This window comes from Brachionichthys hirsutus, chromosome 16 (assembly GCF_040956055.1).
Source record: "Brachionichthys hirsutus isolate HB-005 chromosome 16, CSIRO-AGI_Bhir_v1, whole genome shotgun sequence".
Lineage (NCBI taxonomy): Eukaryota > Metazoa > Chordata > Actinopteri > Lophiiformes > Brachionichthyidae > Brachionichthys > Brachionichthys hirsutus.
The window spans coordinates 11,451,031-11,466,943 of NC_090912.1; the positions used below are offsets into that span (position 1 = coordinate 11,451,031).

Sequence of the window (15,913 nt, forward strand, 5' to 3'; positions counted from 1 at the left end):
AACCGGATATCCTTCCCCCTCCGATAGAATTATTTTTTTAATCCACACGACCTGGTGAAAAAAATAATAAGTGCGTTGTTAAACACATTCATAAGCCAGGCTCGTTCCTGTGGAGCATCAAGGAGGAAGAAATGCTGCTAAACATACACAGCAAATTTTGACTTATGGAATAAACTCCCTGTGAGTCAGAAACAAGTTTGGAATATAAAGTCAACAATAAGCAATAAGTGCCTGGAAAGTTGATGCTAAAAGAGTTTTGAAGGCATCCATGCTGTTTGTGAATGTAAACGCAGGTCGTACATGTGGCGTCAGAGCTGCAGGACAGCGTCCCTCATTTCTGTCTCAAACAGATGCTGCAGGACAGCGTCCCTCTTTTCTGTCTCAAACAGATGCTGCAGGACAGCGTCCCTCATTCCTGTCTCAAACAGATGCTGCAGGACAGCGTCCCTCATTTCTGTCTCAAACAGATGCTGCAGGACAGCGTCCCTCTTTTTTGTCTCAAACAGATGCTGCAGGACAGCGTCCCTCATTTCTGTCTCGAACAGATGCTGCAGGACAGCGTCCCTCTTTTCTGTCTCAAACAGATGCTGCAGGACAGCGTCCCTCATTCCTGTCTCAAACAGATGCTGCAGGACAGCGTCCCTCATTTCTGTCTCAAACAGATGCTGCAGGACAGCGTCCCTCTTTTTTGTCTCAAACAGATGCTGCAGGACAGCGTCCCTCATTTCTGTCTCAAACAGATGCTGCAGGACAGCGTCCCTCTTTTCTGTCTCAAACAGATGCTGCAGGACAGCGTCCCTCATTTCTGTCTCAGATGCTGCAGGACAGCGTCCCTCATTTCTGTCTCAAACAGATGCTGCAGGACAGCGTCCCTCATTTCTGTCTCAGATGCTGCAGGACAGCGTCCCTCTTGTCTGTCTCAAACAGCTCTGTCAGAAAAGCCTCTGAAACTACAACTGAAACTAAGCAGCTTCGTGCACGCGATGAATGTGCATGCATGTGCACACACATGCATGCACGTTTCAGTAGGTGATTACCGAACTATGCAAACTATGCAGGATTCACTTGATGGTTTATTTTGCCATTTTTGGGTTGGTAGTGACCCAAAAACACCTTAATAGTGTAGAAACATGGGAAAAGTGAGTTTTTCATAATGTGTCTCCTTTAAGAAGTTCTCCTATTTCTTTCTTTTTGGTTTGGCTCTAAAGCTCCCTTCATTGCCACGTCAGACGCTTTGAATGGCTGCTAAGCTCCTCTAGGTATTAGATTTTTGAAAATGCAGGATTTTACGTGTTATGTAATACAGCGGGTGATGAAAGTAAACACAAGGCCCCCAAATCAAACGCTCATTTTAAGAATGTTAGGTGGCTCCAACACTGGAATGCTCTCTGAAAGTCACGCCACAAAACAGAATAGAAGAGAGAGAAGAAGCTGCCGATAAGTCTTCAGGTTCGAAGTGAAAGCCACGCCTCTCTGGCAGGCCGTCGGCTGCAACTGCAGAGCAGGAAGTTCCCTTTGACACCATAATTAGCATCAATCTAGGCGTGTCGTGTTTCTGTGTAATCATCGGGTCAGATGTCTGTGCTGTAAATGCAATAAAAGTCCTGCTGATGCCGTCTGACGTTCACGTAATATTACAACCATGGAAAAGCCTCACAATCCTAAAGCACCGTGAGAAATCAAAGATGACCGTACAACTTTAAAATAGCACAGCTTGTACGAGCACTGGGTATCACGCTACCTTTGTTAAAGATGCTCGGCTCATGGGAGGATACATGCTTCCTAAAACCGTGGCACGCCCTTCGTCTTGGATTTGATCACACGCTGGTCAGTCATGACAAGCTCATCTACGACCGGACCCCGACTGGACTCGTTTCAAATAGAAAACTCTGCATCTGTAATCCTTTTCTCACATGCACATAGAACACTGAAAAATAATCTGTCCTCATCCGCCCCAGCAGATTGAAACCTTCCATTGGCTAATTGGTGCCATTGCAAGTGGAATGTTCCCCATTCTTTCCTGATGTTGGCATCGTGTGAAAATTAAATATTAAATGTCCTTTTACGTATCATTTTAATTAAGTTACAATGTGAGCAGTGTTGAGGAAGAAAGTGAAAATGCAATCTGGATGATTTATGACTCGTTTTATTTACGAGTCGAAAGATGCACCGATATTCTGAAAATGAAAAATCCTTTCTCTGTAAATGCATTTTCATTTGAATTACGGTACAGATTCGCTTCCATTGGAAATGAATGGCAGGTGTGTCTCAAGGTGTTCTGCCGACACGCCGGTGGCCACGCCCACACTGCCAAAACAAGGTACATATATTTTGTACCATTCCATTTAAATTGCATGTCAAAACAATGGGTTTGAGCGTGAGCGTGAGTGGCTGTCTGACTCTGTGTGGTCCCGTGATGCGCTGGCGACGCATCCGGAGTGTACCCCACCGCGCGCCTGTAGCCAGCTGGGATAGGCTCCAGCAACACCCGGGACCCACAAGGTGGACTAAGTGGCTGATTGTCTTGTCTACAAGAAGATGGATGGAGGTTTAACCCAAACCGGTTCCCATAATTTCTCAAGAGAATTGAAGCTTCTAAAACTCTAGAATTGAAGCTTCTAAAACAATCAGCTGATTCTTGGAGTAGCTGAGCAGTCATTTCATAAAGGCCTATATTTAGCACACCGTTCCTCTTGGATTTGTGCATGATCCTTTCCTCTATAAGCTTATTTCCGCATTAGCTGGCACGCACACCTCATAGCGCTGAGAGGCCGGCTGCAGCACAGGCTTTGAACCCATGTTGACAGCAAGACTGAGGTCCAGGCTTTCCTCAAACAATCATGTTCCAGAGGTTGAAAGTGCCTCTGGGTTTTGCCAGGTAGGTTTTCCACTCGTTTGACTGGCTTTGCTTTAAAGCCGTTGTTTGGGAGGCTCTGCTGAGCTGAAGTCCTATTTGGATAATTGTCACCTGTCGTAGAAATATTGGCAACTCTTATTCCTACAATGTTTATTCGGAAGGATCCTATAACAGAAATGGAGATGCACTGTACTGGTATTAGTTTTGTATTTATGATTAATGATGTATGGAAATATTCCATCTGTTCAGCGGTTTATACACGTTATTGTAGTCGATGAAAGAAAGTGAATGATAAATGTTTCACTGCCGTGATGTGCAGTCGGTGCACGCAAGTGAGACCTCGCCTGCAATCATGCAAAAAATAAAATTAATGAAAGAATAATTTAACTCTTTGAGTGCCATTCACGTCTAAAGACGTTTTTTGAAACCCAAACATTAATTGCCAAAGCTGACATTGAAATCTGCCTCTCTTCACTGGAGCCTACTTTCCGGCTGCTGTTTTGTGATGTGTCTGTACTTGTATGTTTTTTGTATCTTAGTCGTTACTGTTACATGTAGCACGACTTAACCGAGAAACATTCCTAGTCTGTGAGCCCTCATTGATAATGGTAATAAACACCTTCTGATTCTGATTCTGATGAAAGTAGAGACTTTAGTCTTTCATGTGATGGGCTCGGCGTTTGCATATTCATAGTAGAAAATATTCTGTGGGGCTTGGAAAATCTGGAAAAATGCGCAAAAATTGGGGCACTCAGCGTAGAGCTGAGCTGAAAATGGCTGGAACTCGGTGAGTTAAATAATTGTATTTATCTAGTAACTTGGAGTAAAAAGTTATTTTCCAATTAATATCGCTGAATTTTCACATTGATCATTCAAATACTGAGAAGAGATGTGCGGTGAGGCAGCAGCCAGCTGAGCCTCACCATGGATTGATCAATCACTAGCTAACTGTGGCTAGCAGTGAGACCCTATGATACATCACTAGCTAACTGTGATACATGCTAGCAGTGAGACCCTATTGATCAATGACTAGCTAACTGTGATACATGCTAGCAGTGAGACCCTATTGATCAATGACTAGCTAACTGTGATACATGCTAGCAGTGAGACCCTATTGATAAATCACTAGCTAACTGTGATACATGCTAGCAGTGAGACCCTATTGGTAAATCACTAGCTAACTGTGATACATGCTAGCAGTGAGACCGTCTTGGGTTCTTGTTCAGGAGTGAGGGAAGTATGAAGCAGACGGATCGGTGCAGCGATGCGGTCGTCGTATCGGTCTGTCGTGGTGAAGAAGGAGCCGAGCCGAAAGGAGAAGCTCTCAATTTACCGGTCAATCTGCGTTCCTGCTCTCGTCTCTGGTCGAGCTTTGGGTCAGGACCGAAAGGATAAGATCCCGGATACAAGAGGTCAAAATCAGTTTTCTCCACAGAGTGGCTGGAGGACCAAGAACACAGCTGGAGACTGTCTCTCGGCTGCTCTGGGAACGCCTCGGGATTCTCCCGGAAGCGCTGCAGGAGGTTGACGGGGAGAGGGAAGGAGGGAAATCCCTACTGAGACTGTTGCCGCCGCGGCCCGGCGCCGGATAAGCGGTAGAAGACGGATGGATGTTTATGTGTAACATGGTTCTTGTACTGAGTGATCGAAAACAGCATCATCCTCACCAGCGTCATCCTCACCAGCATCATCCTCACCAGCATCATCCTCACCAGCGTCATCCTCACCAGCATCATCCTCACCAGCGTCATCCTCACCAGCATCATCCTCACCAGCATCATTCAGTCTCCGTTCCGATCCGATTGCCGAGCGGTGTAGCGACGCATCTTTGCTTCGGTGCCACAGAGTCGATGAGATTATTGATTTAGCATCAATAAACTCCAATTCAGTGACTGTAAAGTCGCTTCGTTTTGCCAGAAGCTGGAAAATATTGTCACAGATGTGCAGCAGAGCATCCCGGGCAGGCTTCATGGCGCTTCAGTTTTTTTGTGTTTCTCTGACCCTTTCATCATCTCGAGGTTCGCTACAACAGTGACCAGACAGCAGATGACCCCCCCCGCCACGTCCCCCCAGATTCTTGTTTCTCCATAGAACTCTGTAAAGACTTGATTCACGTCGGCTCTTCTTGTCTTGTGATTTGGTGCAGTAAGAGCCAACCCCCACAGTAGCCCCCGGCCGGGGTAACAGCCGCATCTCGAGGTGCCCCCTTGAGAGGAACGTAAAGCCACAGAATCACTGGTTACCAACTGATCATCCTTTATAACCTTTATATAAACTTTTTTATAGAAGAACTTAACAAAAGCAGTCTGGACAGGCAATAAAAAAAAAAAAAGCTGATTGGAGGCTGACAAATCCCTGTAAGAGAGCCAAGTGGGGATCAGGGGGGGCACCTCTGCACCGTGGTGTTCTCCAGCTGCAGTCACGGCGCGGGAACGAGCACACTCTCGATTCCACCTTCCTTCCATTATTCTGTGTTGGTATTTAGAGATGAGCTCACCGCTCTGCCCATCAGGCCTCGTTATAGTTTTCCACGCTTGTAGAATCTTCCACTTACTTTAAAACCCGAACCTTGTGGGCTGACAGCGTGGAAGCGTCGAGAGACGCAACAAACGTGACGGCTAAGCCTCGGCGTCCGTGCTTTGCTTTTTGCCCCCCCCCCCCCCCTGTATTATGTAAGAGATTAAACGCGTGGGTGAAGCTGGAGATGCTCGGAACAGACGCTCCGCTAGAGGCTGCCTGTACGGACGCCAGCATGAGGCTGCAGGCTCGGGGCTGAAGGCAGGGGGACCCCCCCCCCCCCAAGAGACCGACCGGAGACGCGGCTCCATGTCAACATGCCAACGTTTTCAGTCATGTACAAAGGAGCCGTCATCATCAGCAGGTAAAGCGGATCGGGCGCGGCTACCTGAGGGGGCGTTCCCAGCTTGGCTTTCTTTATGTTTGTGAAATAGTAGCTGCTTGGAGTGACGTGCGTGTCGCGTTGAATCCGTCGCTCCCCCCAAAGCGGTGGACGCGCTTCGACGCATCGCTGTTGTGTTCCGAGGAACAAGTGATCCCTTAATGCGTAAATGCAGCAGCCTGCGTAAAGTCAAGCGTTGTTTTCTGTTGGTGTTTTGGTGCACAGACGTGCGCTGTCGACCACCTGGTGTCGGGATCGTGCGCCACGCGCCGCGCGCAACCAGCGCCAGTTGTTTTCCCTTAGCGGTGGTCATCGTAGGTTATATTTAAGTTTGTAAATCTCCGTATGCAGATGAAGAATTTACCCAATAAAGTCATTTCCAAATCCGAAACGATGTAGCAGAACCGTCCTCGTGATTAGGAGACCTGGTTTGTGATTGAACTCTGTGAACCATCGATACACAACTTATTACAACTGTAGAGTTCTCAGAGAGCGCAGACACAACTGCGTGAAAACTCTCCAGCAGCACGGAATAGTACACTTTGGCTACGTCGGCATTTGTAAAATGTGACATTTTTATCTTTAATAATAATACTGCGTTGGTTTTATTTAGCGTTTTTCCGGACACTCAAAGACGCTTTACTTTGTGAACTGTTCATGCACTCCATACATGATGGTGGTGAAGCTGCTGTTGTAGCCACAGCTGCCCTGGGGTAGATACAGCTGCCCTGGGGTAGACTGACAGAAGCACCCTCCTGACCACCACCAACATTCACTCGCTCACTACATTCACACAGGCAATGTGGGTAAAGTGTCGGTGCCTTGCTCAAGGGCACCTCGGCAGTGCCCTGGCGATAGACTGGCCCCTTTCCAGCCACCAGTCCACTCTCTGTATTATTTGTCTGGGCCAGGTTCGCCGTCTCGGCCCACAGGTAGCGAGTCTCTGGGTGCCACAGGTTCGCCGTCTCGGCCCACAGGTAGCGATTCTCTGGGTGCGACAGGTTCGCCGTCTCGGCCCACAGGTAGCGAGTCTCTGGGTGCCACAGGTTCGCCGTCTCGGCCCACAGGTAGGGATTCTCTGGGTGCGACAGGTTCGCCGTCTCGGCCCACAGGTAGCGAGTCTCTGGGTGCGAGTCTCTGGGTGCGACAGGTTCGCCGTCTCGGCCCACAGGTAGCGATTCTCTGGGTGCGACAGGTTTGCCGTCTCGGCCCACAGGTAGCGAGTCTCTGGGTGCCACAGGTTCGCCGTCTCGGCCCACAGGTAGGGATTCTCTGGGTGCGACAGGTTCGCCGTCTCGGCCCACAGGTAGCGAGTCTCTGGGTGCGAGTCTCTGGGTGCGACAGGTTCGCCGTCTCGGCCCACAGGTAGCGATTCTCTGGGTGCGACAGGTTCGCCGTCTCGGCCCACAGGTACCGAGTCTTTGGGTGCGACAGGTTCGCCGTCTCGGCCCACAGGTAGCGAGTCTCTGATATTCATCTTGGCCTGGTGTTGGATTGAGTGAACAATGGGGCTCACAAAACCCCTAAAAGTACTCTTCTTGGCCAAATGTTGCCTATCAAGGATACTTAATCTGATAAATTCAGAAGAAAAAGTCCCCATTTTGAGAACTTTGGACTTCTAACTGATTTAAATGCAGATGAATGATGTTAAAGCATCAGTGAATTGGTGTCAACACGATGATCAGAGCCTGCTGTGATGACATTTTTAAAGTTATCAAAGGACTCACTGCTTCTGTTGAGAAACTAAGTGAAATTGGAGAAGTCTCTTGTTAGGCCATTTGTGAGACACAGTGTGTGTTCATGATCACGTGGGGTCACTTTAGCAAGGGTGATGTATCGAGAACAGACAAGCGAGAGAGAGAGTGTGTGTAGAGTTCAGTTCATGTGTGTACAGTCGATAAGGGCCATAGAACACACAGCGACGTATCCTTGGGAAGGTGTTATGGTTTAAAAGACAGATAGGCCAGCTGCGTGGTTCACTCACTGATGGGGGACGAGAAGGGGGGGCAGAAAATAAGACAAGGAGCAGGTCTCACAGGTCTCAGTAGTGAGGAATTCATGAAATTTTCATCAAGATGGCATTCATCAACTTCTACCTTCATGTAATATTGACCCCTCCCTGACCGATAGAATTAAATATATGACTGTTACTCTTGATAGTTTCACCCCCATTATCCTGCAGCAACTAAGTGTGGCTGTTGCGTCATCTAAACCGTGCACTTGTCTCTTAGACCCCGTCCCAACTAAGCTACTTAAAGAAGTCTCTTTCATAATTAGAATTCCATTGTTAAATATAATAAATCTAGCCTTACTTACAGGCTATGTAGCCAAGTCTTTTAAACAGAAGTCATTAAACCTCTTCTCAAAAAAACAACTACGGCGTATTAGCTAACTGCAGGCCAATTTCAAACCTTCCATTCCTGTCAAAGCGTTTAGAGAAAGCAGTTTCCAGTCAGCTTTGTGAATTCTTACAAGACAATCAGTTATTTGAGGTTTTTCAGTCAGGTTTCAGAGCTCATCATAGCACAGAGACAGCATTAGTTAAAGTCACCAATGACCTTTTAGTAGCATCTGGACTTGTCTCCGTGCTTATTTTATTAGATCTCAGTGCAGCCTTTGACACAATAGATCATTAGATTCTGTTACAGAGGCTGGAACAATCTGTTGGTGTTAGAGGATCTGCATTGAACTGGTTTAGATCCTATTTATCGGAGAGATCTCAGTTTGCAGGTGTTCATGATAAGTCTTCTACGTACACAAAAAATTTATATGGCGTTCCACAGAGTATTCATGCTTTATAGCAGGGGCGTCAAACCTGTGTCATGGAGGGCCGAGACACTCCAGGTTTTCTTTCCAACCATCTCTCCAGCAGCTGATCTCACTAATGAGTTATTTCTCTCAAATTGGAGGAGCCGTTGATAATTAAAATCACCTGCTTTAGTAACCGGATGGAAGGAAAACCTGCAGCCTCTCAGCCCTCCACCAGACAGGTTCGACACCCCTGCTTTATAGGCTTCCATAAGGCAACATTATTAAGAAACACTGTATAAATTGTCTCTGCTATGCAGATGACACACAGCTCTACCTGTCAGTTCAGCCAACCACTTGCCTTATTTTAATTTATTGGAGGTAGACTGGCCTCCCTCCAGCCACCAGTCCATTCTCTGTATTTTATGCCAGAGCCGTGACCCTCCAGGTCAATGCGCAGACCAAGTGGACCATTGAGTTCTAAAATTCTGCTTAATATGTTGTCCTCTAACTGAGAACATATCAGACGATAAACATATAAGAACAGATACTACACTATATATGGCTCTGTTCTCTGCACAAAATGAGGACTGCACTCAAGAGATTTGTGTTGAGCAATAATTGTCTAACCTTGCAACTGAAAGCTTCAACTCTTTGGTTTGTGACGTCTCATCTCTTCTCTCCCTCTCCTGCTCTAACAGGACACTAATGGGTCCATATGGAGTAGACCGAGCTGTTCATTCCTTGGAGTTCACAGACTGCGAGAATGGCCTGGGTAAGATTTTTTGCCTTCCTCCAGCATCATCTCTTTCACTGGATTTGATTTGGTTGCTACGTCTATGATGTAGACTACGGGACGCTTCCTTGTGTGCCAGTTCATCTCAGATGGAATCAGGTCCATCTCAGAAAACGACAGGTCCACAGAAGTCAGTGAGGTTTCTGGATATTTTGTCTCAACTTCCGTTCGTAACTGCGGAGATGAACTGTGCTTACTATTTTCCTGAGCCTATGGGTCCATCCATCAATTTTCTTGTAGCCGAGATGATCATCTCACCTACAGCCGCTTTTTATGCTTTGCGGGTCATGAGAGTTGCTAGAGCCTATCCCAGACAGCTATTGGCGAGAGACGGGGTACACCTCGGACATGTCGCCAGCACATTATGGGGCCACACACAGAGACAGACAACCACTCATGCAAACACTCACACACTATGGACAATTTGGAGTAACCAATTCACCTAAATTGCATTGGTTTGTGGAGATGAGAGGAAACCGGAGAAAAAAATGATCCAGCAAATCTGTTTTTGATGCAGAGCTGCTGAGGGGTCGAAGGTCAGAGCCATTATTGTTTATTTTGTATTTCCTTGCCTTCATGCATGTGTATTTTACTTTCTGCCACTGTTTAGTTTCATCACATTTTCGCTTCGCTTGTTTTGTATTAATCCGGACTCTTTCTATTTATACTCCTTTTGGTTCACTTCCTGTTTGATTGTTTTTAGTCTCACTTGATACCTTTGGATCGTGGTTCCTTTGATGACGTTTGCTCGGCTGTCTGCTGGTAATTACATGTAACCTTCAAGTTTAACAGAACTTGCGGTGATCCTTGCAGAGTCAATGTTTTTGAGAGTTGGTGATGACATCTTTGGCCGTATGCATTTTGTTTGACCTTTATAATCTTCTCTTTTCTGTTCTTGACCTTGGTCATATTTCAAGTACTTTCTTTTTCATAACACCCAGGCCAGTAATGTAGTATATATCAATAATCAGCAGAAAAACGGCACATGAATTAATATAAAGACCTAATCATGTACTCAATCTTAAGTAACCGCATCCTGTTTGAAGGTGTACACAGTCCGCCACGACTCTCTGACAGTGGAGGGAGATGTTGAATAGCTGACATAATATAAGTCCTACTTTTAAAGGGCTTGTCTATGCAGAGTAGGTATCAGCGCATGTTTGCATGGGAAAAGAAGTAGGTCATGTAGTAAAGCCGTAACCCACTTAACTCGGGAGCTGCTGTTGTTTTTATCCTTCCCCGGCATGTTCGATGAAGTACAAGGACAAACAGTCCATATGAATTGCAGTTCATCTGTAAAGCGCCCGGCTTTATGCCAATAAGTGAAAACATGCTAAGCTAAATGCATGTCATTGTCAATAAAGACGGCTGGTGACCATGAGCTGAATCATTCCAAATATCGTGCACCACGTGGTGCACGGATGGTTGTTCCTGCATTGTGTGTTAGCTTCCACCACCGCTGAAACAAGAAGGCAATGCACGGATTTCACAGGAAGTTGTGGAGTAGGAAGAAAGTGCCGAGGTGCACAAAGAGCAGACTGCAGAGGAAAAGAGAGAAAGTGTTATAATAATAATAAGCTTTATTTATATAGCACGTTTTTAGAAATAAAACTCCCAAAGTGCTTTAACAGATAACAACTCAACACGAATCATAAACAAAAAATACATATTAAACAAACATTAATCAATGTAAAATGGGTGTATAAAAGCAACAGTGGCGTCAGGGCACAAGCGATGAGACTAGGTACCCAGCAATAATCATAAAATAATAAAACAATGTTCAAAATATAAAAATAAATACATTTAAAAAAAAATAATTGAAGTAAATGAAAAGTAATTAAAACAGTGGACTCCATCAATTAAAAGCCAGTCTATATAAATACGTTTTTAGAAGTGTTTTAAAAGAAGTAGAAGTGTTGGCATCACTATGAACTCAAAAAGTAAAACGGTGTCTGTATCATAATAATCAATGCAGCAACACTTCCTTCGTGTATCCAACCACACGGTGGCGTTAACAACATTCCATTCAATTCAGTTTTATTTATATAGCGCCAGATCACAACATAAAGTTATCTCAAGGCACTAATTTTCCAACCGGGCCAAGCTGGAGCCTATCCCAGTAGTCAATGGGCAATAGGCGGGATACACCCTGGACACGCCGCCAACACAAAGAGACAGACAATCAGCCACACACACACACAGGAGAGAACCTCGAGAGAACCCACGCAGACACAAGGAGAACATGCAGCTCATCACAGAAAGGCCGCAAGTCGGATTCCAACCCGCGACCTCCTTGCTGTGAGGCAACAGCGCTTACCACTGCTCCACCGGGCTGCCCTCCTTAACAACATGTTAACAAAAATGAACATGCTTCGTAGATGAGATTAAGGCTAGTCACTGACTAACTAAAATTGTGTCCCGGACCGAGGCAGGAAAAAACCCAAACGCACAACAGATCCGAAGGGGCAGGCAAGGGGAAGGTCCAAAAAATAGGCAGGGGTCACAAACCAGGAAATCCAAACGGACAAGCAGACCGATCCCAAGGGGCCGACCCTGCCAGGAATCAGGCAGGGTGGGTACACGGGAGGTCAGTCTGAATTGCTGGAAAGTAGGAAACATCGCTAACAATCTGGCAGAGAGCAGAGGACTGAGCTGGGTATAAATGGTGTCCGGACTGATGACTGATGAGATGCAGGTGATGGCAGGAGCACAGGTGATGGGAATGAACTGATTGGCAGGAGCACAGGAGCGGGGAAGACAGGGAGAGTTAGTGGGGGGATGACACCCGCCTCAAGGTGTGACAAATTGCTTGTTTGACAATATGTTTCATTTGGAAAGCTTTGTTCTGCTTGAATACTTTCCAGATTCCTCCAGTGTCTGCCCCTAGTTATACTAAAAACTGTTGTTTTTTAAACTATTTTATTCAATAATAAAAAAAAAAAGGTGAGTGGTTCTGGTTAAGACAGGACACCAGTAGAGTGGCTTCAGGCCTGCAGCAGCTGCAACCATCATTAGCAGGCCTGCAGCCAGTTGTCTATCACGGAAGAGTCAAAGGTCCCTGGATGACACAGTGCATGCAGGATCACGGCATTAACCAGCAGCAGGAGTTGCTCGATGCTGCTGGGGTTCGGGTTAGGGTTCTGCTGGATGATGTCAGCTGAGCTTGCTAGTGCTGCACACAGCACGCTGACAGCCACTGATCTGAGTCAGACATTCCTCTGCAACGTGCCACTAAGTCACAAAACCAGGTTGTGTCAATGTCAAACTGCGGTCTCCTCCTATCTGAAACCTGAAAAGGGACAAATTTAACTAAATCAAAGGAATGAAGTACATTTTGTTACAGATATTTGTGCAGGACTGAAGGATAGCATTCATTTCGAGCACGGTTGTTAGCTCTACAGGCTTTGTGCCCATGTTGAACACTGCGTTATTATTTCTGTACAAACATAAAAGTGTGTTATATATATATATATACAGTAGTCCCTCATTTTCCGCGGGGGTTACGTTCCAAAAACAACCCGCAATAAGTGAAATCTGCAATGTAGTCATCTTTATTTTTTTTTAATTATTATACATGTACATAAATGTTTTAAGGCCGTAAAACCCCTCACCACACACTTTATACACGTTTAACAGGCAGGCATTAATCTAAATAGATTGTTTCAGTATTATAGAATGAAACCAAAGATCAAAACCTTTTCAGAACTAAACATTTGTTTGAGAAATATAAATATATAGTACGTACAGTAAATGTTTTCCTGTTAATAATGTTAAGGCGTGCAGGTCGAGGAAAGAGCCGCTTGGAGTGCAGAAGAACAAATATTCTACTCGTGCTGTCTTTAGCCTCTCATGCTGCTTTATTGGATAGCTTAGCACAGCGGAACGGCAGCGGCTACATGTATCAACAGGAAGAAACAAAACCCAAAAGGGACGTGACGTTTATGCTCCTACAAAATAAAAGCCTCTTTTTACACCGAGAAGAGCGCTATAAAACAAACGCTTAACAAATAAACATGATAGCTTTTAGAAATAACGAATTCAATTTTAATGATCAACCTACGAGGTTGAACACATGAGAAGTTATTAATAGCGACTCGCGCTGTTTCACAGTTCCTCCGACCGCGCCCCTTCGTTTTGCCCATTTCAAGGCGCGTTCAAGTGCAAAAACAAAATCTGAAATTGCACTAAAAAACTCCGCGAAGCAGCGAAGTCGTGGAAAATGAACCGCATTATATCGAGGGACTACTGTATATATATCAGTATACTCTACAGCACAGCATGTGAAGAGAGAGGAGTAGGACATGCTGGAGTTGTGTTCTGGAATTCTGGAAGAGGTGAGAAGCAAAGCAGCTTACCATCCCAACTTGAGCTTGTGTACAAGTACACACTGTTCCAATCATAAAACCTAAAGACCCCCTTATCATAAAACCAAAGCCTCCATGGCAGCGGAGACCCAGAGTTGTGTGCCAATGCTGAGGACAGCATCACCGCCGGTGAGGATGATGCTGGTGAGGATGATGCTGGTGAGGATGATGATGCTGATGAGGTTGATGCTGGTGAGGATGATGATGCTGGTGAGGATGATGCTGGTGAGGTTGATGCTGGTGAGGTTGATGCTGGTGAGGATGATGATGCTGGTGAGGATGATGATGCTGGTGAGGTTGATGCTGGTGAGGATGATGCTGGTGAGGATGATGATGGTGAGGATGATGCTGGTGAGGATGATGCTGGTGAGGATGATGCTGGTGAGGATTTCCTTGTCCAATTGAGATCACTGCCTGGAAATAAATTTTTCCTTGATTGGTTCTGTTCCAACTCCAAGTTTAGAGTCTTTTCAGTGCAGAGAATGACCTCTTCCTTTAATTATAACCTCATTTTTTGGTTTAAAGTTTTCGTTCAGTTATGTAATCCTCCATTTTGAAAGTAAGGCGAGGAGTTTGAAGTAAATGCATGGCTGCACTTGATTTGCTAGCTGTAGCTTTTAGCTAGCTGTAACTCTGTGGTTGATTCCTCAGATCACAGCGCCCACTAGCCCGATATGACTCTGTATGTGAGCTGAAGCATGGTAAAGGTCCTGCTCCTTAAAGTTCCCATATTATACCCTTTTTCCACAAGTTAACGCAGTTCCTAAACAATTTCTGAGCCAGTCTTTGGTCAAAATAGCAAACAGATGCTGCAGGACAGCGTCCCTCTTGTCTGTCTCAAACAGATGCTGGAGGACAGCGTCCCTCATTTCTGTGTCAAACAGATGCTGCAGGACAGTGTCCCTCATTTCTGTCTCAAACAGATGCTGCAGGACAGCGTTCCTCATTTCTGTCTCAAACAGATGCTGCAGGACAGCGTCCCTCTTGTCTGTCTCAATCAGATGCTGCAGGACAGCGTCCCTCATTTCTGTCTCAAACAGATGCTGCAGGACAGCGTCCCTCATTTCTGTCTCAAACAGATGCTGCAGGACAGCGTCCCTCTTGTCTGTCTCAAACAGATGCTGCAGGACAGCGTCCCTCATTTCTATCTCAAACAGATGCTGCAGGACAGCGTCCCTCATTTCTGTCTCAAACAGATGCTGCAGGACAGCGTCCCTCATTTCTATCTCAAACAGATGCTGCAGGACAGCGTCCCTCTTGTCTGTCTCAATCAGATGCTGCAGGACAGCGTCCCTCATTTCTGTCTCAAACAGATGCTGCAGGACAGCGTCCCTCATTTCTGTCTCAAACAGATGCTGCAGGACAGCGTCCCTCATTTCTGTCTCAAACAGATGCTGCAGGACAGCGTCCCTCTTGTCTGTCTCAAACAGATGCTGGAGGACAGCGTCCCTCATTTCTGTGTCAAACAGATGCTGCAGGACAGCGTCCCTCATGTCTGTCTCTGACAGCTCTGTCAGAAAAGCCTCTGAAAATGAAGCAGAAACTAAATTCATAGTGGGCACGCATGCAGCTGCGTAACCGGTGAGGTAACTTTTTTAGCACACACAGATATATTTTTGCCAATTTTCGCCAGAACATTACCACCATAAACTTTATCCACTCTGTTCTTCTTCTTCTTCAACTCATCTTCTTCAACTCACGAGCCACAGGGAGGGCGTGGATGTGCGGAGTGCAGACAGGGAGCGTGCATGTACATCTGGTGAACTAGAGTGCTGCCAGATGTCTTTCAATACTTGATTACAGAACTACGCAAACTACGCAGGATGTACTGGATGGTTTAATTTAGCAATTTTTGGGTTGGCAATGACCCGAAACCACCAAAATATTTGTGTCAAAAAATGAGAAAAGTGATTTTATTTTTCATAATATGTCCCCTTTAAAATAAAATAATGGCAGATATGACCCTTCTGTTCCTCCTCCGTCAGCAATATGGAATAAAAATAGCAGCTGCTGATAAATGACCCTTCCTACCCCTGAGACATCTCACGTTTTGAAATCCCATCTGGAGCCACTTGTTAATATTCATTTATGGATTTCAATTAGCATTTTCTCCATTTACAGTTGACCAGAGTTGAAACTAGAAAACGACAATCAGAGATTGCAGACCCCCGCCTCCAAAAGACTATTCGATCTTGTGAGACAGTAAACAGGGCTTCCGGATCAGAGGGGCCAAACCTGCTCTAGCTTGC

At 45.7% G+C, this 15,913-nt stretch overlaps 1 protein-coding gene across 1 annotated transcript in view; it reads left to right on the forward strand.

The window, feature by feature from the left end:
- The window catches only part of si:dkeyp-72e1.9 (syntaxin-binding protein 4), a 59,295-nt gene that overhangs the window by 11,750 nt on the left and 31,632 nt on the right, over positions 1–15,913 (forward strand). Inside the window, exon 2 of the mRNA XM_068749524.1 lies at positions 9,206–9,279. Coding sequence (XP_068605625.1) covers positions 9,206–9,279 — 74 coding nt within the window. The remainder of the gene's footprint in view (positions 1–9,205; positions 9,280–15,913) is intronic.